Source organism: Lethenteron reissneri, chromosome 41 (genome assembly GCF_015708825.2).
Source record: "Lethenteron reissneri isolate LAM-NWPU_2019-01 chromosome 41, ASM1570882v1, whole genome shotgun sequence".
NCBI lineage: Eukaryota > Metazoa > Chordata > Hyperoartia > Petromyzontiformes > Petromyzontidae > Lethenteron > Lethenteron reissneri.
This window is the reverse complement of record NC_083819.1, coordinates 1,291,469-1,319,018: the sequence shown is the minus strand read 5'-3', so window position 1 is coordinate 1,319,018 and position 27,550 is coordinate 1,291,469. Positions and strand designations below refer to the sequence as shown.

The 27,550-nt window shown below is 48.9% G+C and overlaps 1 protein-coding gene across 1 annotated transcript; it reads left to right on the top strand.

Moving 5' to 3' along the window:
* The first annotated feature begins 8,977 nt into the window (after positions 1 to 8,977).
* LOC133352732 (prolactin-releasing peptide receptor-like) lies at positions 8,978 to 26,583 on the top strand. The gene is made up of 3 exons (XM_061568562.1): positions 8,978 to 10,312; positions 13,603 to 13,896; positions 22,196 to 26,583. The coding sequence occupies exons 1-3, from the start codon at positions 9,626 to 9,628 to the stop codon at positions 22,769 to 22,771; spliced, it is 1,557 nt and encodes a 518-aa protein (XP_061424546.1). The 5' UTR covers positions 8,978 to 9,625; the 3' UTR covers positions 22,772 to 26,583.
* Positions 26,584 to 27,550: the final 967 nt, after the last annotated feature.

Below are 27,550 nucleotides of genomic sequence, written 5' to 3'. Positions count from 1 at the left end.
GTAAAGTTGATGCAGTGGTTATATCTGTATTGTTGAATGGGTCTGAGACCTGGGCCCTATACAGTATAGGCACCAAATCAGACAGCTATGCAGATTCCAACAGCATAACTTATGTTCTATCCTGCATATCCACTCCACTGAGAGATTGACCAACGATGAACTCTGTATAGGGGGGCAGGGGGGCATGCTGGGACATTGGAATACTAAAACTAAATAGATATATATATATTTTTCTAGGTAAGGCCCACTGAGCTATATAGATTTTTATTTATTAGTGACCTGGCCACAGATAGCCAAATGAAGTGGCTTATCACGTGGAAAATACTCGAAACGCGCGTTTCTTAATGTGAAGGAATAACCGGAGGTCTCAGAGAACAATCCACACGACCACGGGGAGAACAAATCAACAGGCGTCAGGGTCGGGATCCAACCCACGACCTCCTGTATACCAGGTGAGGGAGTTAACTCCCTACTTCTGTGGCAGCATCAGCTGCGATGGCGCCAGACACGTCGTCAGCATGTCAGACGGTCACATTCAAAAGCAACTCACGACTGTAGAACTCTAACCTTATATAGTCGCGTTTCTCTATTAGCTCTCTTCACTTAATACAGTGATTTTGGCTGTAACGGTTCCACCTGAAGACGGAAGCTTGTGTTGCCTCCGAAACGTCATGTTTTCATTTATTTTATTTTATTTTTTACCTACGTGACTTTACCGAAAAAACCAAAGAGTGTAATATATGCATTGTCTTTGAAACAGATTGGTCCACTAGAGACAGCTTTCTTTCGAGCCTCATCTCAAACGGTGTTAAGAGGCCTTTTGGCGTCCTCTGGTCTAACACCGTTTGAGACTAGGCTCGAAAGAAAGCTGTCTCTGGTGTGGTCCAATCAGTTTCAAAGACAATGAATGTCTATATTATCAGAGTATGTTTTATATTTGCATTCTGACCACAAGTACTGTATTGTGGTTAATGCAGACAACCCTTACTAGTTGGCTGTGTCGGGTGGTGGCGGGTTTTAACGACACATTTATATATTTACGCGATCGAACCCAAAAAACCTCTATTATGGATCATAAATGATCTGATGGTGCATTATCCTATTACTGTTTGCCTTATGTCGTTCTCTGGCCTGACACTGATAAGACTCGGCCCTAAAAGAAGGCTGCTGTCTCTGGTGTAGGCCAATCAGTTTAAAAAACAATGCATCATATAATTATCAGAACATGTTTTGTTTGTAAGTTCACCACAAGTACGTGTGGTTAGTGCAGACTTGATTCCTTGCAAAATGTTTATATTTGGTAAAACCTATTCTTATTGTTTCATACTTTGATACTGGCAAAAAGGTCCCATTTTAATTTATATTTATGATTTACCATACCTCTGCTGAGTAGAATGCTAAGTTAAGATTTAGCTGCAGAGTCGCTATGCCTGCCCATTTTATCCAATTGAGCAGAATATATTAATGTTATAAAACACCTTAAAGTTAATCCACTACTGGATGAAGGCGTTGGTCATGGATGTTGTTTGATCATACGACATCACGTTGGTCAGGGCGCGTGGGTAAATGGGGAGGTGCCCAGATTGGTTCATATATAATTCGTGACTCACTGATGTTAGCCGTGGCCGAAAATCTAAATTCTGGTCGTGAGATTCCAAGCGGAGTGCGCTCACCACTGTGCCACCGCTTCTGCCTTTTCTCCCTTCAAACCAAGAACTTTCATGGAAAACGAAATCCTGATTTCGGTATAGTCTACACCATACTTCACCACGCTGACCAGCTCGAGTTTAGTCAAGGGGTGAGGAGGAATAGAGGGGCAGGACTGGTTCAATTATTACTTACCACTGATGTTAGCTGTGGCTAGGAATCGAACTTGGGTTGGCCGGGGACTGCGCACAAACCCCTGCACGACCAGTTACACGCAGGTGGCGTCTGGAAAATACCAACGTATATCCACCATGAGGCTAGCCTAGGAATTCATGAATACAAAATTACGTGCCCACCCCCACCCTTCCACCCAGCCTCATCATGTTTGTCCTTAAATGTATATCATCGCATAGGTGCGTGCATAAATTGTTAATATTACAATGTATGTACAATGGGAAATCCTAAAGTGGTGTGTTTAAACAAATTGTGCTCGGAGTATCAATTGTTTTATCGAGAGGCAGCAGTCAGTGATGGGGGTGTCCATGCTGGTGAATAGCGCGCGTGTTTGGCATTGCGCTGTGCGTGTTTAGAGATTTGGAATACGCGGAACGCAGGGCAACGTAAAGACGGCCACTTAACATTCTAACCTCGCTCACAGTGCACTCAGAGCTTCAGCTGAGCTGACCTTTAGGACACACACAGAAGAAAAATCAATCAAGACTCAAAAGAGTAGAAGTTTTTTTGTAAATAAAATAAAACATATCCGTGAGAACGTGCTTAACCAACACCATTGAGTAATAAAGTCAGATATTAACTCAAGCTTCACGTGAAGCCAAATAATATACAATAATATTTATATACAATATATTTTATATGAACGACAAAGGTACAGGCCCGCTCACGGCACTTGTGGTGGAAGGGTCTCCGCCAGAATAAGATCTGAACAGCCTGTGTAGAGGATATTTTGTTCTACTCATCCATGCAGCGCCAGGCATTATGGAAGAGAAGTAATTACACCCACGCCTGGGCCCATTTAGCAGGGTGGACAGAGGCGTGGGATTATAACATCTTGCCCATGGCTTCAGCCACCAAGCTGTGAAATGGACTACAAGTCGAGTTTGATAACGATTTACACCACAGCGTCTCTTAAAAAAGAAAAATGTAACGTTCCATTAACGTAACAGCAAGACCCGCAAAATTACCTTTTTGCACCGGTAGCCAAGTGAAGAACGAACGAAAATGTTGGCAAAAATAGACCATGGTGGCAAGAGAATTATGGGTTGAGAAAGGATGTTGTATACCACTGTTGGCTGGTCGTGGCTTTCTCTATGAGAGAAGCGAGAGGCATTAGCTGATTCTAATGGGACATGGCTGGGTATTGAAGGGTGAACAACCGACTCCAACGTATTTAATGAATGAAACGAGAAAAACACAGCACAAAATACAGCATCTGTTAATACTTGCAATATCGATACAATGAATGAACACTGCTGCATCATAACATTGTCTTAGATAACATGAATCTCAACTATAGGTCCTGGATGGACCAGGCACCTACATTAGCACTGAATAGCTATACAAGAGAATAAGCTACCGTGTTAAATAAGATTACATGCGGTGCCACGGCCGTGGAGAAATTCTGCCAGCGCCACGACTTCCCCCTGGCCCCCACCCTGAGCACACACACGCATCGCACACACGTTGTGTCCTGGCAGGGGATCGCTTAGCGCAAGGGGTTTTAATCTGAAGGGTCCCTAGGAGGAAAGTCCCACGGTTTCCCGGTGCCAGGAAATTGACCGATCCCCGCAGGGACAGGTCACATTGCGGTGCCCCTGAGTTGGCTCAAAATTGTATTGGCGCAAAAAGAAAAGGTTTACTGGGCCAGCCGCAATGAGTTATTCACGACATCGGGTGGGACTGAGGGTGGCATGTTAAGCAAGAAGAGCATGAGGTCAGGAGAATCTCAGCGCCACTACCAACCCCATCTCGGCCCCCATACCGAAATCACACTCGCAGGGTGTTTGTTCGCCAAGAGGTGATCGGCGCCGCCACCGCGGCACTCCACAAAGGACACAGTAACAGGGGGCGGTAACCACAGGTAGGCGCACGATTGGCCGCGCAGTACGACGTTACCCCGGGCCTTTGAAGTGAGGGGATTAGGCCATGCAAGAGAGGATACAAGTGAGTAGCGGCGCAGGTAACCCCACGATTGGCCGCGACGTCACCCCAGGCTTTGAAGTTAAGAGAATAAAAAGAGTAGCCTGGGACGATTTTCGGGCTCTTATCTTCAACCTCTGGGCTCGCAGCATCCGTGTGATGCCAGCGAGTGCCGCTACGAGGCAGATAGATAAAGTTTTCTCTCGTCCTTGTCCCTCCGACTCTCACAGCGTCCGTGCGAAGCCGTGAGTACAGCTTCGAGGTACGTGGTAGGACGCGTGAGTGACTGGGCACTTGTTCAGCAGTAGGCTAAGCGCTTCTCACAAAATATTCGCCCAGGTAGTGTGCATTTGCCCCGCAAAATAAAAGTTAGCACAGAGCATCGGTGTGGTGTCTGTGATTTGTGTGTGGAGCAATTGCGTGGGACCGATCACCTGGTTGGCGGGGGCCCGGTGGGAGCTGATCGATGTGGTGGAGGGAGTGGAAGGGGCGGACGTCGTGCCCCACCTGCCCAGCGAGGGCGGTGGGGTGGACGTCGGCCCCCACACACTTTGTGTAATCACCGTATTGCAGCCTAAATGTACATAGCTGCATATAACACTGAACTGTGGATGAGATACTTCTTCATCCTTGCTCTCAAGAACGCATTAAAGTTACATGGGCACAAGTCTGGATCGATTTATCCAACTACAAATAACATTCACAATAATGCAAGTGGCAGGCCTCATTGTTAACTAGGCCTCATATTCATCATAACAATTTAACAGCATTATAAATGCATTTACAGCATCATAACGGCAATTCTAACATTATAACAGCATTCCCAGTATTATAAGAACATAAATGAACTTACAGACAATGCTTCTTAAAGTCCCGCCATGAACAGATGCACCCGTCTTCACTGAGACGCTGATTGTTCCTCCATTTTATACTCCGTGTAATGGCTGACACACCTGCCTGGCCTCGTGCTTTAGATACCCTTTACTCGTAACTTCCTGGTCACGTGACCAAACTCAACACCATCGTATCAGGAAGTTCATATGTAAACATACCCCCATAGCTGCAGTGGGGCAGAACACGCGCGCACCGGGGGAATAGTTCGTACAATTGCATTAAGAACCGTCCATAAATGACGTCACACACCTGGGGGGGGGGGCGGGGTCAGACATTTGTGACGATGTGTGACGAGGGGGGGGGGGTTCAGAAATGTGACGTCACATCAAAATGCGCAACTCGGAATATATATACACAACACGTTCTACTTAATAAAATATACGTTTTAATAAATGTTTTCTCCTACAACATCAGAGTGCAGCGCCGCATTACATACGCACTACAATGACAATAGTTTAAAGCGATTTTAAGCACGTTTTATTTTGGGGGGGAGGGGCAGAGCTTTGTGACGTCATATTTGAGGGGGGTCTGACTTTTGTGACGCCGTGTGACGAGGGGGGGGGGGTCAAAAGTCGTCCAAAATCGACGTGACGTAATTTATGGACGGGGGGCTGGCGCCCTTCTTCCCATTCTTGGCTTGCTCATGCGTACACACAAAGGCAAAGATCCCCCGTATAGCCTGAACAGACTGTTGGGGCAAGTGCCGTTAGCGAGCACCTATCTAGGTCAGCATGGCACACGAAGGGGTGGGTGGCCAGCACCACGTCCGGCCGCCTTTGTCTCCCCAGTGGCGATGTTTACACACCGCACAAGGTACTAATTTGAGGCTGAATCGACCTAAGGGAGGCCCACGACCGAATCAAATAATCGTCACTGGTGTTGGCTGTGAGTGGGAATCGAACCCCGGTCGCCGGGTTCGTAGCGCAGAAACAAAAATCCCCCGTATAGCCTGAACAGACTGTAGGGGCAAGTGCTGTTAGCGAGCACATATGAAGGCCGGAACGGTACCCGAGGGGGTGGGTGGCCAGCACCACGCCCGACCGACTTTGTCTCCCTAGTGGCGATGTTTACACACCGCACCAGGTACTCATTTAAGGCTGAGTCGACCTAGGGGAGGCCCAGGACCGGTTCAGATAATCGTCACTGGTGTTAGCCGTGAGCGGGAATCGAACCCGGATCGCCAGGTTCATAGCGCAGCGCGCTAACCGCTACACTACCGCTCACCACCAGAAACAAAGATCCCCCGTATAGCCTGAACAGACTGTAGGGGCAAGTGCTGTTAGCGAGTTACTGTTAGTGCTGTTAACACACACACACAGACACACACATACATAAACTCGTACACGCAAACCAACCACTGCACACCTGAACATGTTTCAGGCTATCTGCACTGCCACGCACGAGCCTACACTTCATTTCGTCTCAGAGCAACACTCAATTCTCTAGCCGTATATAAACTCGTGATGCATTCATGCGCAGATGGTTATTGGGCTCTCCATTTATGTGTGCAGCATTTATTTCGTCGATACGATCTTCAGAAAATACCACAATAATAAGTAGCAGCCTGCATGTCTTGGGGATGTGACCGTCCATGCGTCCGTTCGTGGCAGGCAGGCAGACTTAACAAAAAATAAACATAGTACTCTATAATAATTTCAACCATAGCGAAGCTGGAATGCATCAGCCTGGTGGTGAGCCAGAGCCAACAATTTCCCAAGCTCTGCGGTCCTCAGTGTGTGTAGGTGTTATCGGCCCATTGATGAGTGTGCACACGTGGCAGTAAACTGGAGAAACACGTCGCGTGCGAGGAGGAAAAACTCTGTCCCATGCAGACGGAACAGGTGGAGTCCACGTTGCTTGCGGTACCGCCATCTCCTGGCGAGCCAGGGTTATGACGCCTGATCGACGCCCCACGGGACGGGAGAGTTTCACGACATTTGTGCGGTGATCCACCAACTGTCGCTGCTGCCTCCACAGTGCGGGATCACAGGCCACGTGGCTATCCACGACCGCCCGGCTAAATGTCACGTTGATTAACTTTGGTGATAGCTTATCTCCTTGCCTGACTCTTACGATAATCTTGTTGCTTTCTTCATACAAATCTCATCCTTGCGGGTTCGTATCTACAAATGGTTTCAATAATTTCCATATTCGTGTTTCTAAACAATAAACCGATAACCATTTCCAATGATAAATGTGCTTCTTATTATTTCGTATGGCTGATGATGTCGATGCAGAGCGACAGCTACAATTTCACATGTCGGTTTGTCAAGTCAGATCACCGCGTCCGGGAGCAGCGGAGTGTTATCACTGTGCTGTCTCTTTCGTATTTGTGGATCGGGACATCGCGTCGTTCTATCTTGTACGGTCTGTTCTGGATGACTGCAGTCGCGCACTGCAGAGTTTTAATTTTTCATTCGTGCATCAGGTATCCGCATCTGCCATGGTTTGTGCGGATGCGGTTTAGGGTGGACCATGAGCTTCGTGGAAGATAAAACTCAGGGACATTCTACGCTGGGTTTTTCACAACAAGGTGTTTGTGAGTTCTTTTGAACTCGTGCTCACAATGCGCTTGTGAGCACGTGCGAACACACAAGTCACCACGTGGTACATTGGTCCTCGTTTCTCAGGCAAAGGGTTAAGGCGCAGCACCTGAAATCCCTCACTCACGCCCCTGCAGGCATAAGGGCCTCAACGAGAGGGAGCTCTCAAGGGGCTTTGTTTTCTATGTCTACGGTGACTAGATGTCTTGGAGCTGAACATACCCACACATTTACCCCACGACCCGCGATCATCCACTCCCTGTGGCGTGCCCGTTCATATTGCTGGGTGGAGAGATCGAATCGAGAAGGCGACCTCTGCATTTCAAGTCCGATGTGCTAAACATTGACTAGGCCACTGTGACAGATCCGTTTGGTTCTCGTTCAACATGTTAGAATGTTATATTTTGTTTACGAGGCGTGTGTTCGGTTACCTGGAATGCAACAACACAACTATTCAAACAATCCTTATTCCACACATGTATATGTCAGCCTTAAATGCATAATTTCCACCGAGGCAAATGCTGTTTTGTGGTCTACAAGAGAGGCACATGATTGTATTTTACATTATGTTTTATTTTTATTTTCGGGAACATTTTTGATATTGTGAATGGGGTGGATGGTATTACAACAAAACAATCCCGCTCGGAATCCAAATTTCTTGCTTTGTTCGGTTAGCCTCCAAATTGTCCATTATTTGCGTGTGTATAACAAAAAAAAACATTTGCAATTTCACAGGGAGACTTGACGCCATAATGAATTCTTGATATTTGACACATTTTGCTCATTAGCGCGCCTAAATTGCCTGCATATTTCATTATTAATGCTGCACGTGCTTCTGATTATAATCTCAATTAACAGCGTGCAGCTTGTATGGGTGACAGATGCGTCCCACGAATTACTGGACTTAAATAAACGAGAGAGAGAGACCACATCGCCAATCAGCACTCTTTAGATTGTGACATGGCCCAGGTGACATCGCCGAGCGGGAGCCGCGTTCGCCTGATTGTTGAAGAGCTTCATAGTTCGAATCCCAGCGGCCGCCCTGGTTATTATGACTGCGCGTTTAAGATCCCGTGACGGCACTCGCAAGAGTATGCCATTGCGTGGCGGCGTCACGATCCACATTTTCCATATTTCACCTTTGGCGTCCTCCGGTCTAACACCGTTTGAGACTTGGCTCGAAAGAAAGCTGTCTCTGTTGTGGACAAATTAGTTTCAAAGACAATGCATATGTTATCAGAGTATGTTTTTTTGTTTGCATTCTGACCACAAGTATTGTGGTTAATGCAGACATGATTCCTTTTAAAAGTTTCAGTTTGGTGTTTTAACATCTTAACACCTGTTTTATTGCCAGACAATAGGGGAAAACCTCTTCTCAGAAAAAAATTACTTAACCGAAAAATAATTGTTTTGGAAAATACAACACCAATCATCGCAACTTGGATGCCAGGGACCCTCCAAGCAAAGACGTGAAACTCTTTGATGGGGCTTTGCATGTGTCCCGTACCAGCCCTGGTCATTGTTGCGGCGTGCATGCGTGCGTGGTGAGTGGACGTACGCCCGCGTAATATAGGAGCTCGCTGGCACGCCAAATACGCAGCCACTCTGCGTGCTTCGGTGTGCGTGTGTGTGGCTGCTATATAAAAGGAGAGCGTGGACGGCGAGGTTAGGTACAGCAGGCGAACAAGGCGGCGGAGGGAGTCCAAATCCTTAAGCCCTGAAGCGGATCAGCTCCGTCTATCTCTCTCGCTCTCTCTGCGTGTCGCGTCGACGCTTCGTTCATCATTCACCATCTACCCAATCGTCCCTTTCGGTTTCACTGCCAAGTAAAAAAAACACGCACGTGCTGTAGCCAGAGCATCTTCGGAACGTGGAATGAATCACCGAATAATAATGATAATTATTGTGAAATCTGCATAGATAATATAAGCGTGCAATATTTATGTGCATATTAAGTAATTGTAATGTTAAAGGTTGAATTTGTATTTTGCGTAAAACCTAATGAGACGTGAGACAAAAAAAAATCAACACTTTGCAAGGGACGCTTCGGCAAATAATAATGTTGGTGTTTGGAATAATTCGCTGTCTGTTTCGTGAGTCTTTGGCTTAGCAATTGCGTGTGTGGGACGAGGGTAGAGGTGTTTCGCCTAATTGTGTACTCGATAAAATAGGTCGGAGTCGTCTTTGCAGTCTGAATTCTAGCTACAACGCACATTGTGTGTGAATCTCGGCTACCACGGGTTTCATCATCTTAATATACATGTACAATGCAAACTATCGAATATACAGATACTTAAACAAAAGGCGACAATAACATTCGATATATGATTAAAATCACGCGTGTTACAAATAACCAGCTCATTAAGTAACACGACAACAATCTAATGCAACAATCATCTCAGAAAAAAACACAGACGAAAACACATCAATCGCTCTCGGCAGCAAATCAATTTATTCACCACGGAAGCGAGCGGCAGTCCGTTTGTCTGGCAGCGAGGCGGCATCAATCAACGATGAACGTCAGCCAAGTTGTGACTCCGCGAGATCCGAGCATGACGCCTCCTCAACATCTCTCCCAGGAGCAGGAGCACTTCGAGGGATTCCTCGTGCTCCTGTCCCTCAAGCCGATCTTCATCCCGCTCTACGCCCTGCTCACGCTGGTCGGCGTGTCGGGCAACCTCCTCCTCATCTTGGTCATCGCCAGAACCAAGCGGCTTCACAACGCCACCAACTTCTTGCTGGGCAACCTCGCGCTCTCGGACCTGCTGGTGTGCCTCACCTGCGTGCCCATCTCCGCCGCCTTCGCCTTCGAGCCCCGGGGCTGGGTCTACGGAGCCCTGCTGTGCTACCTGGTGGCCCTGCTGCAGCCGGCCACGGTCCACGTGTCCGTGCTGTCGCTCACGGCCATCGCGTTGGACCGCTACGTGGTGGTGGCCTACCCCATCCGGAGGCGCGTGGCCGTGCGGTCGTGCGCGCTCACCGCGGGCTTCATCTGGATCGCTTCGGCCGCGCTTGCCTGCCCCGCGGCCGTCAACACGGTCTACATCGACTTCCGCACCGAAGAACCGCAGGTGGGCAAATCCCGGGCTCAGCCGCTTTTGTCATCGGTCACCTTCACGACACGATGTCAATTGTGACGACATGGCGATTATCGGTTTCTGTTCGCTGTGTTCATGATAGTTACAATTTGATGGTGACGATGTATCCAAGAAAGTCGCTATTTTTTCAGGTGAGGTCCTGCATTGGGTTTTTACTTTCAGATTTGTGCAGCCAATTAATGCTGAGTTGTTTACTATACAAGTGGCAGCAAACCCGGAGGAAACCCTCGACTTGCGCTAGGGGGCTACACTCTGGGCTGCCCTCTATCCCCGTACAGATGGATAGCAGATGGTAATTAGTTCACTTGCTCTACTGCCTTCTCGAGCGAGGGTATGGGATCTCGACGCCCACGCGAAGAGAGTTTCCCAACACGGGTACAACCCACCAACGCTCGCTGCCGCCTGCACACCGCTGGGTTACCGCAGGTTTGCCACGTGCCGCAAAGCCACCTGCGTGGCTCTGCATGGCAGTGAGCAGGAGATGAGGACCAATGCCGCAATGCAAATTTGAGAAGCGGAATCACTTGAGACTTTAGAATAGTATTTGTTTATGTATGTCGTCGTCTTGTTTGGCCCTTGGACGCACTGTGCCGTCACGCGCTTCATGTACGGATCTATTAGAGCTTCGAAGAGCATTCAGCCGCACTGCACAGTCACAACCGAAGCCTGCCACAAGTTTGTGCAATCAATGTGCTGCGTGGGCCTCGACAATGCGTATGGCGCGCGTTTTCAGTGCACTGCGGTCATTTACTCCGGAGAACGTTTTACGCACCGCCAATGTAATGGGGCAGAACTTGTGTTAATAACCGTAATTACGATTGTCGTCTTCCATTGTTATTTCATAATCATTATGTGAAGGAGTGAGACTTTTCAGAAACAAACATGCCACTACGCACTTGCACACCACTCGAATACGCACTAAAGGCAAATATCCCCGTGTAGCCTACACGGGCTGTTGGGCCAGGTGCTGCTCGTAAGGACCTGGGCAGGCCAGCTGGGTGCACGAGCGGGTGGCATATAGGACCAGCACCAAGCCCCGCCACCTTTGTCTCCCCAGTGCCAGTGTTTACACACCACATCAGGTGCTCATTCTAGGTTGAATTCACGTCGGGGAGATTCAGCACCACTTCAGATATTCGCCACTAAGCGATGTTCACGTCGTCACAGCGTTTGTGCCAGGCTAGGTGCACTTCGCAGCCCCGTCAAATTGTGGAAGGCTCGCTGGCAGGAGGTTATGTGTTGACTGAGACCACTGGCAGGTGCACAGCAACAACGTGCTGTTTGTTTGTTTATGCGCCCTGCGTTCTGCTCATTGTCGTGAGCGTCTCTCCTCCCTCTGTCAAGTGCCCAGTCGAGTACACAAAGACAAAGATCCCCCGTAAAGTCTAGCCTACTTTTGGGGCAAGTGCTATCGAAAAGCGCCAATGAAGGCCGGCACGGCACACGAAGGGGTGGGCGGCCAGCACCACGCCCGGCCGCCAAGGACGGTACTCATTTGAGGCTGAGTCGACCTTAAGGAGGACGAGGACCGGCTCAGATAATCGTCACCGGTGTTGGTGGCCGTGAGCGGGAATCGAACTCGCGTCGCTTGGTTCGTGACCCAGCGCGCAGCCGCGGCACGCTGCCGTGCGTGGACGGCACGCGCGCGCGTTCAGCACGCGTTCAGGACGCGTTCTCGCGTTCACGCGTTCAGGACGCGTTCCCGCGTTCAGGACGCGTTCAGCACGCGTTCACGCGTTCAGCACGCGTTCACGCGTTCAGGACGCGTTCACGCGTTCAGGACGCGTTCTCGCGTTCAGGATGCTCGCGCGTTCATGCACAGAATTAACATCTTGCGCTCGACGTGAGCATTGTCGGATGACGCGGAGATTTGTAAAACTGTCGTCGTCAGTCAAAACGTCATCAGTGGCTGTGCGGTGACCAACAGATGGCAACACGGCCATCTGTTGGTCCTGATCGAAACACTTGGTGTGGTTATTGAGTCAATGCACGATCGGTTTCTAGTCGAGGTTGAGACCATCCATCAGGTGTTCAGCAAAGAGCCTCTAGGCCTCGCGTGGACGCGCTGCCTGATCTGGGGCTGCCCGCGAGTCGGATCGATGACATTATCAGGACAGCCACGCAGACGGACCGAGTTAACAATTAGGAGTTGATCAATGGTTGCTTTCTTGTAATTTACCGGGTTAAAATAGTGGTGAAACCAACAAGATTCCTCAGATCGTCTTGTACTGCTATTTTAGTCGTCCCAAAGGCCAGGACCAAAACCGAGGGAGGAGCAGCTTTTAGTGTGTACAGTCCTCACCTGTGGCACAGCACGCCAGGGGAACTGAGGGCTTCAGAATCATTAAGCACTATTAAAATACATCTAAAAACGTACTTTTTAAAACTTGCTTTAAATTAATATTTTCTTAATGTGTTCTTTTTTTTATTACGTCTTTGCAAAACATTTGTTGAGTAATTTTACTTCGCCTACAATGTCACTGTTACTGTTGATGCCTGTAAAGCACCATGTATTGCATTTGTTTGCACGAATAGTGCTATTGAAAGAAAGTTTGATTGGTTGAAAATATGCTATCCTTCATTATATTCAGGTGTATTGTGTTACAGAGTAATTAATATCAGCTGCTGAAAAGTGTAGTTGTACGTAAAACATTCACCTAAGGGGGTATGGCAGAAGATATAATTTAGTGTAAATGTATCAGTTGTTGTTTGTCGCAATATTCGAGTAACGGCGCTTAGAGATATAGTTGCTGGGATGAAGCTGATTGACTGGGTCGGGTCTCACCGCTGGTGGCTGTGCACGCGGCTGCATGCAATCCCGCACTGTGGAGGAAGCAGCGACGGTTGGTAGATCACCGCACAAATGTCGTGAAACTCTCCCGTCCCGTGGGGCGTCGATCAGGCGTCATAACCCTGGCTCGCCAGGAGATGGCGGTACCGCAAGCAATGTGGACTCCACCTGTTTCGTCTGCATGGGACAGAGTTTTTCCTCCTCGCACGCGACGGGTTTCTCCGGTTTACCGCCACGTGTGTATACTCATCAATTGGCCGATAACACCTACACACACTGAGGACCGCAGAACGTGGGCAATTGTGGATAGCGTCACCTCATCGCGTGGCCCCCTTCTCGTCTGTCCGTGGTTTCTCCGCGCTCCTCCGATTACTCCTCTGTCTACGAGAGCGAGCGAACACTGCGGCGGCAGTGATTCACAAGTGCAAATCATCATCATCATCATCACTGTTATCATCATTGTTCTTTTCAGAACACCAACGAGTCGGAGCTGGCGATTGTGGTGTGCGAGGAGCTGTGGACCGGCCTGGAGGACCAGCGTCTCGCCTACTCGTGCGCGATGGTGATCGTGTCCTACTTGCTGCCCTTGCTGGCCGTGTCGGCCTCCTACTGCGCCATCTCGCTCACCCTGCGAGGCCGGGTGCCTCCCGGCGGTGCGCACTGCACCGTCAACGCGCGCCGCACCTGGCACCAGAAGCGTCGCAAGACGTTCCGCCTGCTCGTCATGTCCGTGGGTACATTTGCACTCTGCTGGCTACCTTTGCAGGTACAATATTTGTTTTAAACACGCATGTACATTATTCCTTGGTTATTCACAAACTTAATGAACGCGAATGTGGCTATCCGAACTGAATTGCATCTGGAACTTTACACGACTTTTGCCATTTTTTATTCTAACATTTTTTTGGGTCTCTTTCTACCAAACAAGATTCTGTAAAAACAATGGCAATGCTTTGGTGGAAGGAAACATAGGCAGGCAGAGGATGACCAACAAAAATATGGACTGATGGAGTGTAGGAGGCATTATAGTCTTCCCTTGTTATTCAACAACTTGCTTTCCGCGATTTTGGCTATCCGCGAATCGTATCTGGAACTCTACACGAGTGCGTCGAGAGAGAGATTAAGTGATGAGATAGAGTGATGAGGGATAATGTGATGCGAGAGAATGTGATAGGAGAAAGTGAGGTAAAGCGATGAGAGAGAAAGTTATGAGATAAAGGTAAGTTCATGTATAAACTATGATATGATACTTTTATATTTATTTTATGTTTATTATAACTAACAACATGTTTTTGGGTGTTATGATAATTTTCATGATTTAAAAGCTGGTGTATTTATTTAAGGTAATTAATTTGCTATTCACAAGCATCTCTAGAAACGTATCCCTCGCTAGTAACGAGGGATTCATGTATACCATAAAGCCGTCATGTCCAAAGGACATGCGGGATTATGGTATATATGATTCGCGAGGGAATCCAAGCGACATGTCTCAGGCCATATTTGTGAACACAAGGGGGATCTGAAATACGGTAGGACTAATACCTCTGCGTGGCTGATCATTGTTTTAACGCTGTGGGCACACACGAAATTGATTTCTCCAAGACGAAGGGACTATGCAAACCAACTGGATATCAACAAAGATTTGTTAATGAAGCCATCCAGATATATAAACACAGACACAATTTCAACTGAGAAGATGGGTACAAACTGAGCAATCATTGGAAGGACGTTATTAACCAGATAAAGTCATAACTGGCTGTGATGCTTCCATCCTACCTGCAGATGTTAACAGTTATTTCCGACTCTCTGAGTTACATTACCTTGTTAAATGTCTTTACATTAACAGGCTAAATGTCTCACTAACATAGCTGCTTCTCCCTTTTGGGGCGGTCGCGTTCGTTGTTAAATGGGCTGAATGTCTCTCATTAACACAGCCGCTGCTGCGGGAGCCATCTCACATTGACATGCTAATCTCTAATCTCTAGCAATACAATGGCTTCTTCAGCACCGTAGTCGAGGGGTTACATTAACAGACTGACATGCTAATCTCTAATCTCTCCGTAGTGGTGGTTAATTTACCATATTGACATGCTAATCTCGAGCAATACAATGGCCGAGGTTTATTACTAGTAAATTCCATCTCTAGCCCTGCCCACTTACCCCCTTGGGTTGTACCCATCTCGAACCTCTATAGCCTCTTGCTGCAGTAGTTCTCTCGCTATAGTTCTCCTGCCTCAGCAGTTCGCCTGCTGTAATTTCTTTTTCACCTCAAGACGATTGCTTCTGTTGCGATCGAAACGTCGTGATTTATTTTCCATTTTTCTATCTACGTGACTTTACCCAAAGAGTATTACTCTAGTCTATTATTTGTCACTTCGTCTCTGTTTCTCGTCGGGGTGCGGGGTGTGGCGGACCTTTGGGCCCAGCGGTTATTACCCGCGGCTGTTTAAACTGAAGATGGCGACAGCGCCGCAGCAGCTGGCTGCCGTCCCGTGTCGCTCCCACTGGTCATCTCCTGTTACCACACCTCGTACCTTACCCACGCCCTTCTTCACTATCCCCTGCTCTTCTTACTTTCATCTTTCACTCCATCTTTCTTATTATTTATGTTGTTTTATTATTTTCCTCAGTATTACTTTGGCGGCTCCCGAGGCGGTGGCAGAACCCTGCCTCCAACCCCGCCTGCCTCTGCGCACACTGCACACGCCCCGTGGCGTTGCAACAGCTGACACATGCCGGCTGCTGCAGTGTCACACAGCCCGGCTTACCTGCCGCCTCGGTGTCACACAGCCCGGCTTACCTGCCGCCTCGCACAGCTGAGGGGCTGTGCGGGTGAACGAGGCCTGCTGCTCCCACGCACGAGGCTGGAGGACGCTGGCTGCGCTGTTCATGCCGTGCGGCTTAACAGCCGCCCCGGGTCCGTTTCCTGCCAGCGACGTCCTCACAAGGACTTCTTCTGCCACTATCAGTGAGTGGGAGCTTGGCGTGCCCCAGCATCACCAGCAAGTGGGAGCTCGACGTGTTCCATTCACTGTTCAACACCACCAGCGAGTGGGAACGTGACGCAGACTGTCCACTGCTCAACACGAGAGAGCGGGTTTGACTGCTGCCCAGCACCACCAGTGAATGGGAGCTCGGCAAGGTTCGTCCACCCTGCCGCATCACCTGCGAGCTGGAGCACAGCGCGTGGTCAGCTACTCCACTGGACCTCGTGTTTTTCTGGCCACGTGCGTGGTCGTTTCCGCCCGCGTACGTGCTCAACGAGTGTTCACGTAGGCGTGTACGCACCCGCCACATGCGGGGAAGCGCATGCTGACGGAGTGGATCTTGGACACCTCTACCTGGACTTGCTGCTCCGTGCAGCACAGCCGCTGATTGGAGTCCACCTGAATACTGGCCCCCCCATCACCACCACCGGTACAGCATGGGTTGATATAATAGGGCTTCGACATGCACCATCTCTTCATCATCTGCACCTGGAATCCGCGCTCCTGAGGACGCTCTCTGGCCTCAGGCTTCTTCGAGGTCAACGTCAGAGACACCGTGGTTGCAGAGGCGGTAGGGGCCACTGTTCACATGTCAACCTTCAACCAGCTATTTCCTCTGATCTCTCGATGCCGTACCTCTTCGGATCTTCACATCCACCTTTACCCATCCTCCTTGGCCTACTTAACTCATGCTCCATTACAAATAAATCAGCCCTGATTCACGATACCATCTCGGACCATCACATCGACCTTTTGCTTAATATTGAGACCTAGTGCAGGCCAGACTCCGGGATACAAGGTTCTTTACAAACCTCGCGCAACTAACCAGCGGGGTGCTGGCTTAGCGGTCATCTACAATGCACACTTGAAAATTAAAGAGCTCGATCTACCGATGGCTCCCGCCACCTTTGAGGTCCAGTCCGTGTCCCTCACTACTAATACCCGAGTGCTTTTCCATCATTTCCATCCATCGCCTTCCAGATGGCAGCATCACTACCTTCTTAAATGAGCTTTCCGAATGTATTTACCTCATTCCTAACCCATCTCAGAGGCTCGTGCTTACTGGAGACTTTAATTGCCCTGGCAATACCCCAGCCTGCATTGATAGCCACCTCGAGTCAACCTTGGCCTGCCATAACTTGGTCATCACCAACTCGGGCCCCACCAGTGCTTCCTCAACAAATATTGAGAGTATGCTCGACCTGGTTCTGGAACCTGACCACAATTGACGCATCACTGGACTGGGAATTTTCTAAACTGGTTAATCCGACCACCACCTCATACAATTTTCCCTTCAACCTCCAAAGCCAATCACCATCAAAATCACCCGACACTCCCGTAATTCCAAGGGTATCAAGTTTTCCACTCTACAGCACCTCCTCGCAAATTTGCCTTCAATGTTATCCCCATCATCAGATCCAACTGTCTGTGCTCTTCAACTAGAACCTGACCTGAGAGAGGTGCTGGACAAGCTGGCTCCATTCAAACAACGAACCACGAGGCAGCCTTTCCACAACACTTGCTGGCTCTCAAGAGACGCCATCCTTGCTAAGCGAATCAGGAGGCGCCTTGAAAGGATCGCGTCCCAGAGTGGTCTTCCTGCTGACCGAGTTGCCTACAGAGCTGTCTGCAGAAAACTAATGAACGTATCCTCTCGTTCCTCCTACATTGAAGAACGTATCAAAATGGCTACCAGAAAACCACGCATCCTTGGAAAACCTTCAAGGATCTTCTACATCCTGGTAGCACCATGATCCCTCACCTTAGCGATCCCCTGGCCTCACTGAAACTTGCCACCTCTTTCAAAACTTACTTCACCAACAAGCTGATCACCATCGCAAGCTCCTGCACGTCTTCCCTCACATCGCACCATCGTACCCCGCTCCCGTTTTCTGAAATTGAAAGCACTCACCCAGACACCTTTCTAACCACGTTCAAGCCGGTGTCTTCAAAAAACATTTTCTCTTTGATTCAATCACTTCACATGAAGTAATCTCCACTCGACGTCCTCCCAGGTTCCTTGTTCAAGCAATGTGCTCTGGAACTCGTCATCATGATCAGGAACATCGCAAATGCCTCATTTTCTACGGGGTGTTTTCTATCCGACTTGAAATCTGGCCTGGAAACCAAGTCTCGATCTGGATGACTCATCTAGTTATTGTCCCATCACTAATCTCTCGAACCTCTCTAAACTCCTCGAAAGACTCGCGGACGACACTATTCTGTTCACCGCCATCAATTCTACCAATGCGTCTGGATTTGAGAGGCTCTCGGAATGTACCACTGCCCTGCAACAGTGGTTCTCTGCACACAACCTTGCCCATAATCCGTCAAGGTCCGTGGCCATCATGTTAGGTACCAGGCAACGTCTCAACTCATCCGTGCTCCCAACACACAGACACATCTTTGGTCACAGCATCAGGTTCACCGATCACTTCAGCTACCTCAGTGTCATCCTAGATTCAACTTTATCTTTCGACTGTCAAACCAATCATATCATCAGTTCATGCAACTTTCACCTGAAGGCTCTCAAACACCTACGTCCTCTGGTTTCCACTGAAACTGCCAACACATTGGCATGTTACATCGTTGGATCTTGCCTCGACTATTGCAACTCCGTCCTAGTCCGGACCTCATCTGGCAACCTAAAAAAACTTCAAACACTACAAAACAACCTGGCACGCGTCGTCATTGGCTGCACTCATCCCCATCTCGACTCACTTGCCTGTCTCCATGCCCTCCACTGGCTACCAGCAGGGTCACATACAAGATCGCCTGCCTCTGCCACCATGCCTTCACATCTGTCTGCCCCCCGTACCTCTCTTTATTATTGACGACTTGCAGCACAGCACGTGGCAGATGCCTTCGCAGTGCGACTCACGACCTCCTCTTGATGCCAAGATCCAGGATGGTCACGTCTATGCGCTTCTCGGTGACTGCCCCAACAGTCTGGAACGCCATCCCCTCTGCACATTCGCAGCATCACCTTAATTGTCTCCTTCAAGAGACACCTAAAAACTCACCTCTACAACCTCACTTTTGAGTGACTCTGAGCTTGGCTCCGCGCCTCTGAGTTGCGGCCGTGACGTCCGCAAATTTGCGCACATTATAATCTGCATTATTATTATTGAACCATATATGCGGAACACACCATCTGCTTCACAGTGGACATTAAAGATCCCCTCATGTCATTTGAAACGAGTTAAAGACCCAACGCAGAAGACCCCTGGGTTTGATCTCCCACGAAGCTCATGGTCCACCCTAAACCGCATCCACCGCACAAACCATGGAAGTAGATGTGGCTACCTGACGCACAAATTAAAAACTAAAAACTCTCCAGCGGTAGTGTGCGACTGCGGTCATCCAGAACAGACGGTACGACGTATAATGATGCGATGCACGATCCGCAGATGCGAAGGAGACATCACAGCGATACCACTCCGCTGCTTTTGATGCAGTTATCTGGCTTTACCACCTGAATGTGAAATTGTAGTTTTTTTCTCTGCATCTACACCAGCCATACGAGAGAAGACGATTCGAAACGCAGAGTCCATCCTTTTGCCGGTGTCATGGTAGAAATGTCAAGATTTTTCAAAAAAATCGACTCAATTAATTGGCATGACAATGAAGCAATTATCTTCCCCGACTGGCAGACGAATGCGCACTTGTAGGCCGCTGATGAGTCACCCTGTGCAGCACAATAACAGCTGCCACTCAGGGTGCCCTATCAGATGTTTGAGATAATGATGAAAGGCACTTCGAGTTGCCGAGGCATTTAAGCAAGCGCCTTATACATATTCAATAGTATATAATTATATTAAAACATGTACGGGCGCATCTGTCTGGTACAAGTATTCCATTCTTTCTCAAAATATCTTAAAGCACAAAAGTTCAGCTGATGATGAATTCGGTAGTTTTGCTCACAAGCCAATTATCTCGTGTTTTGGAGGTTAGGTCGGTGGTTCATCGTGTACATAACACATCCAGCTGTAAGGCGAAGGAGCATGCTACACAGCAGGAGAGATCAGTGGGTTGCTAACGTATCTGTACGGGATTTGTAAGCGTCATTTATTTATGTGTGGGTTTCCTACAGCTCGCTTTGGTTTTCCCTTCGCGCTCAAATTACTCGGCAAATTGGTTACACATCAATCTAGATTTGGTTACACATCCCAAGCGAGACTGCCACGAAAATGAATCGCAAGGTTCAGGTTGAGGCCCTCCGAGGAAAAAGGTTCTATTACAATCAGACTTGCGCTACTTCCCATTTAATTGCACATCAAGATTATGTAGAGTGACTCAATCCTTTGGTAATATTTTCTGGATGAAGAAAAACAACACACTCGCTTTAGTCAATATAATAGAAGAAAGCAGTACTATCCTCACGCTTTAATCCAAGCACCCAAGCTTTGCTTGTGCCCCAGCAGAAGCCAATTATAGTCCACCTGAGAGCGCATGCCCGTGCGGCTTAAGTGATTTAATAAAACGAATAATGAAAGCTTGTAAATGCACGGCGGGCAAGCCAGATGTTTTTGTTGTAATTACGGTTCTGTAATTATCAATCTTTGCGTCCACACACCTACATCTTCCTTTGATCGAATTGCACAGTTGGGGTGAAGGCTGTGTATGCGCAAAGTGTGCGTGCGTGCATGTGAACGGTTAGCGCACTGTGCGATGAACCCGGTGACTCGATTAATGCTCACGGTCAAAAAGTGACGAGTATTTTAACCGGTCCTGGGCTTCCCCTAGGTCGACTCAGCCTTGCGGTGTTGGCCACCCACTCCCTCGTGTATCCGTGCTGGCCTTTATAGGTGCTCGCTAACAGCACTTGCCCCTACAGTCTGTTAAGGCTACACGGGGGATATTTGTCTTTGCTTAATTTAAAATAAAAATGTAGGAACTGCATTGGCAGAAGTAAAGGCGCAACCCTGCAACTCCGATAAGCAAAATTGTCTACGTACGGTAAAAAAGAAGTTTAACATATGTATATACACCACTGCTGGTGGAAGGTGCCTCAACTAGAGGGGAGATCATAGATACATTACGTGGTTGATGTTTCTGAGGCTAGTATGCACAATGGTTGCGACCTGTCTAGGTTTGACCCACAGTCTGGGAATTGGCACGTGTGCAAGTGGGGAATCTACAGAGATCTGGTACTGGTGTTGTGCTGCATGCAAGTGTAATGACAGGGTGACACCTGCCGGCCTGTAAGGGTCATTGCGGTTATAGCTGCATTACATAATGCCTTATTATGAAGGGGCGTATCTGGGGTAAAGGTCAAGGGCAGAGTCAGTCGAGAACGTCCTGGAACCAACCCAAAAGTTCTGGAAAGGGGGCGTGGTCAGAGGTGGCGCTCGGCCGCGCCAGGCAGGTATAAACAGCACCGAAGCTCTGGTTCGGGGCTGTTAGCGTGGGGTCTGGGTCCTGGTTGCGTCACTGCCGTCACCTCTTCGTCTTCGACCACGTGGCTGTGCTTCTGCAAGACCAGCTCGATCGCCACCGCTACGCTCGTCAACCAGCCAGCGTGGCGCAGGACGGAGATGGGCTGCATGTTTGGACAGCCTGGGTGTAGCCGCGTTACCAAGTGTATTGCCCCGTGTGCTCTTAATAAATAAGAAGCCTTCAACTAGACGTGTGTTGGAAGTCGCTCACTCCACATGTATATTAAACTTCTTTCGCACCATGCATAGCCAACCGTGCTAATCAGAGGTGCGGGGGAAGGACAACAAACTAAACACAAAAAGCAGTTCTCAAGAAATGAGTTTTCAATCTAGATGATTCAACAGTGCATAGCTATGTTCAACTTTATTACAGTGTGTGGCAGTTTTGATAGGCAGAGTGCTGACTGACGAATACGTCTGGGCTCGGTCAGTCTTCACGGTGTCATCCCTAGCAGACGCTGCTCTTGTACCTCGCTGTGGCCGATAAAGTGCAACACTCATCAAGTGCTCGCTTTGAGTTCGCTTTGCCGCCGAGTTAACGCCTCGCCAGTTGCAACACTGAACCCTCCCCCCCCCCCCCCAAAAAATAAAAAACGTGACATTACAAAAGGACGACTCTCGCCCCGTGGGCGCGGCGCAGGTGTTCAACCTCATTCGGGATCTCGACCCGGAGGTGACTCTCGTCAGCAAGCGCTACTTCAACGTCATCCAGCTGTGCTGCCACTGGGTCGCCATGAGCTCCACGTGCTGGAACCCGTTCATCTACGCGTCGCTGCACCACAAGTTCGCGCGCGCCGTCCGCCACCGCTGCTGGGGCGGCCTCTGCCTGGCGCGCCCGCAGAGGGCCGCGCTGGCGCGGGCGGCCGCGTCCTGCCACGGCGGAGGCGGCGGCCGCTCGATGTCACGCAGCCCCATGGGGACGAGCTCGCTGTCCAGTAAGTCGTCGCGCTTCCACACGCCGCAGCCGAGCCACGGCGTCGTCTACAGCCTGTCGGCGGGCTCGTCGTGCGCGGCGGCGCGACTGGCCGCGGCGGTGGCCGAGGCCGAGGCCGAGGCCGCGCTCGAAGACAGCCCCGGGAGCAGTGGCGGGCGGGCTGAGGCCCCCCGGGAGCGGCGGCCGCGTGGCGCGGGCGAGATGCCGGAATTCACCCCGCCCGGACCGGGACCAGCACGCGAACTTCATTCCCCATCACTCTGCGGGGATAAGTTCCCATGAGGTCTTGGGCAAGCTGCGTCAGGAATGTCCGATGGGTCGTTGTTGTTTTGTTTTTTGCTGTTGGCACCATCACGACCGTCGACATCACTATTATTATTATCATCATAATTTTTTTTGTGATCATTGCCTTCAAAATATTGTCATCATTTGAACATTATTGTCATGATTATTATAATCGTCAGTCCAGTATTATGATTGTCATATTTACACCATCACCGTTTTCAATACTTTATTATCTCTTTTTATAATCAGTAAAGTTTATATTGCAATAATCATGTTCAATAACATGTTAGCATCATTAATATCACATTAGAAGTTAAAACACATCTCTGAATGTACCAGTTTTGTGATTTTGTGGAGTATGCATTTGCTAACGTTTAGTATGTTACTCTCATTTGACATCAGTGTGCACATTACAACTGGCATTGCCGTGTTCACTATATACACGGTGTATCCGTTAGGCATTTAATGTTTCACCCTCCGAGTGACTCGACGAATCGTCACGATTCAGGTCATTATTCTTATTTTTTGGCTCATTTGGTTCCCCTCGTTTTCACATCATATCTCGGCCTGTCTTGTTCCAGTAGCCTGACGGTCACACATTCTTTTGAAATGTAAACAGTCGCGTATGCTCTCGCAGACCAATGCTGTTCATAAGAAAACATTTTTTGAGTTGGATGTGTGTCATAAAACCACCTCCACCCGACAGCCAATTTGTAAAGTTTATCACGTGGACAATCAATGGCGGAGCCAGGATTTTCATGTAGGGGGGGGCAACCCCTCCAGCAACTAAAAATTATAGGAGTTGTTAGTAAGTAAGGACTTGTCCCTTGCTTTTTATTCGACGCGTGTGCGGCGATGGCGCAGCCATCGATCGAGGGTCGAATTCGAACCGTGTGCGATCGACATCGCGTTCGCTGAAGGTGTTGATGCTTTCAGGGACGTCTTGTACTGTGTACGCAACTGCGCACAATTCTGAGTCACTTGTAACTGCTTTTGCGTTACTTATTACCAATTATGGACTCAGACTATTGTCCTATCATCTCATAGTGTCCCTGGCACGTAATAATATGCTACACAAGTGGCAGTGGGGGTCGCAAAATTCAGATTTACCTATCTTCTATCTTCTCTTCTATATATATAAAAGTCAAAAATTGCGTGTGGGTTTGTGGCGGGGTTTGTGTGTAGGTCTGTGGGTGTTCCTGCGCTTGACTCTCAAACGGTGGGGTTTACGTAAAAAGAAAAAATCCAGGTACCACGCCGTAAGCCCCGCGGTTAGCAAGCGCTATTCATTTTCCACATCCGTCAACTTAAAATTAGTTTAATTAGCAATTTAGTGCGATTTTTGTGTGCTGCCCTTTTATTTATTTATTACACGTGCACGACCATACCAACTCACGCACCTTTGGTGGGGGGGACGGCCCATGGCCAGTCGCACACCTTCGGTGGGAGTGAGGGGGACATTTTCTTTCAATGTTAAAAATGCTATAAAAATACACTAAACGCTGATGTTTATTCTTCAGTGTGTGATACCCCCCCACCCTGATACGTGCAGTTATTACTACTATACAGTCGCTAGATGCTACCACTATGGGTCGTAGATATTATTGCAGAGCGGCCGGGGAGATCGTGGCTGAGGGGGGGGGGGTGGTCAGGGGTAGCAGCCCAGCCCCAGCCTGCCAAGGTGCCATCTCGGCCGGCTGAATAATCTAGGCGAGACCGGAGGCTCTGCACGGGACACGGCCTCACCACGCCACTCTGTCAGGTGAGCACTTTGTACTATAGAGCAGGTACCACCACAGTCAGTATGCACTGCTGTAATAATAGCAGGTACCACCACAGTCAGTATGCACTGCTGTTATATTTTTGAGAGTAGTTTTAAAATATAAATTTGATCCGGGCAATGCCAGGTACTTCCCGCTAGTTACTAATAAACCCCAATAATCTGATCGAAATTAGAGATTTCAATCGGACCTTTGGGGGGGGGGGGGCACGTGCCACCCCACCCCCCCACTGGCTATGCCAGTGTGGACAATACGTACCATTTTGTTACTACAGCACACCAGTTGTGTGTATTGGAGAGCAAACCCACAATTGAGTGCTCAATTTACATTTGACTCAATTTACGATTGAGTGCGTAGCAGATTTAATGCATATATTGCATGCGTAAGAATCGATTTTAATCGATGGGCTGAGGAATCGTCAAGCTCGGGGTGAGATATTTTCCACCCATGTGCACAACGAACTATTACGTGCTCTGCATGTGCTGAGAGAACACAGTTTGTAATTAATATTGTAAACCGGACTATGAGACACACTTGCCAATTTAATGAATACGTGAAATTAAAAGTAATTACTGCGGTTGTTTGATGCTCGATTTTAATGCCAATATTGAGAGGATAGTGATATTAGCAGACATTGGAGATATCACTGCTACTCTTAAATACGAACAACATTTTAAAAAATGCATACAATTAATCAACACGAATGAGTGGCAATTCCATACCAACTGCGCGCACTTCAGCATGAATTTAGGAACTCTGCCAATTTTTACCCATCTGTCACCAAATTAAAAAAAGCCATTGAGCTGAAACGCTTTAGTTATTGGAGCACTCTGCTGTAAGCTACCGTCTGGATTGATGATGCATTTATCAAGAGGAGGTTCGTTCGTTTACGTCTCAATCCTCTTGTCCTGGTGAGGGTCTTGGCAGCAGCGCATTGAGAAGGGCGGTCTGGACCTCCATTTCCCTGGTGACAGACTCTAGCTCTACATTACTATACACTACTACACTATACACTGCTATACACTGCACTACTATACACTACACCACTATACACTACACTATACACTACACTGTTATATACAGACTCCAGCTCTTGCTGGGGAATTCCCAAGCGTTCCCAGGCCAGCCAAGCGACATTGTCCCATCGCCAGCGTGCCTTGGGCCAGCCTCAGGATCTTCGCTGAGTGGGACGTGCTGCTGCTGCCCGGTAGAGTTCCAGGGGGAATCTACCGGGGGGCATCCTTACAAGGTGCCCGAACCACCTCAACTGGCTCCTCTTGATCTGCAGCAGCATCGGCTCGACTCTGAGGCTCTCCCGGATTCCCGATCTCCTCGCCCGATCACGGAGGACCCTCATTTTGGTTCCTTGTACCCGTGACCTCATCCTTTCGGTCATTACCCAAAGCTCATGGCCATAGGTGAGGGTAGGAACGTAGTTCGACCTATAAACTGCGAGCTTTGTTCGAGAGCTCAGCTCCCGCATCACTCCCACCAAACGTTACAGCGCACCGATCCGCCGGCCGATCTCCCGCTCCCAATTACCGTCATTTGCGAAAGAGACCCCGAGGTACTTAAACTCCTCCACTAAGGGCAGCTTTTCCCCCAACACCATAGGGTGACTATCAGAGAACAGAAGAGACGGGTGAGTCACAGTGAGGAAGCTGACGGTCCATCCACTCACACACGGCTCACTCATACACACAGCTCACTCTCACTCACACACAATCGCATGCAGCTCAGAGGAGACGGGTGAGTGAGAGGTAGAGCCATGCTCCGTCCACTGCTGCCCTGAGGGACCCCCGTGATCTCCACTGCTGGCTTGAGGGAGAGCAGTGCTCTGTCCACTGCTGCCCTGAGGGAGAGCCATGCTCTGTCCATTACATTAGTACTCGAGTTTTTTTGGTGCTTAAATCCACTGCTGGATGATGGCCCACCACATGCTGTGCGAGTGGATCGTAAGGATTTACTTGACCAGTCTGTTGGAGGCCGCTGCAGGCTGTGGTTGTTGGGGGGCGCTGCAGGCTGTAGTTGTTGGGGGGCGCTGCAGGCTGTGGTTGTTGGGGGGCGCTGCAGGCTGTGGTTGTTGGGGGGCGCTGCAGGCTGTGGTTGTTGGGGGACGCCGCAGGCTGTGGTTGTTCAGGGCCGCCGCAGGCTGTGGTTGTTCAGGGACGCTGCAGGGTGACTTACAGAGAACACACGGTTTGTTTTGCTTCTCAAAGCCTCTACACGTCTCCCACCAATATCATTTACAACACATTTATACATCTTATAACTCTCTACTCTTGAAAGATATGGAGCCATCGCATTTGCAATATTCAACCCGCCTGTTTGGGAATACAAGTAAAGAGAGTGTCATTAGAAACTGGTAGAGTGCATCTATCATTGGATCGATGCTGCATCAAAATGTCAGAATTATAAGTTATTTACATTCTACAGCACAACGTGTGCATGGTCTTGATACAGGGTCAGTGTCGGTAATCTTTTGAGATGTTGTTTACAGAAAGGCCTCATTCATACCTCACTGTGGGCCTTGTAGGGCAGTGAGAGTATTTTTTTATATTCACCGTTTGACATTGATATTTGATACAGGGTATTGCCGCTTAAATGCCTAAGCTTGCTTGCAGGTCAGCCCATACACACGCGGAGTGGCTGAGCCATCGTGGGTAAAACTCGATGCCACTTATGGCTGCAATTGATGATAACGTTACTTCTGCGTAGGTTTTTTCGCTTGTGCCGTGTATTTCGACTATGTGTTTTCGGGTCGTGTCGCTTGTTCGGCAATGTCAGACATTTTGCCCTGTGCGCTGGGAGCTTCTGCAGGAGCCGAATCGTTCCTGAAGAAGCTCCCGGCACGCGGAGCGAAACGTCGCACATCGTGCTGAACAACACAGGGGTGCAGCCGGAAAACAACACCACCTGGAGACAACCTGAAACGCAATTGACCCGTACAATGACAATGCTTACACTAAATATGTTTGTCTTGGTGTCAAGTGGC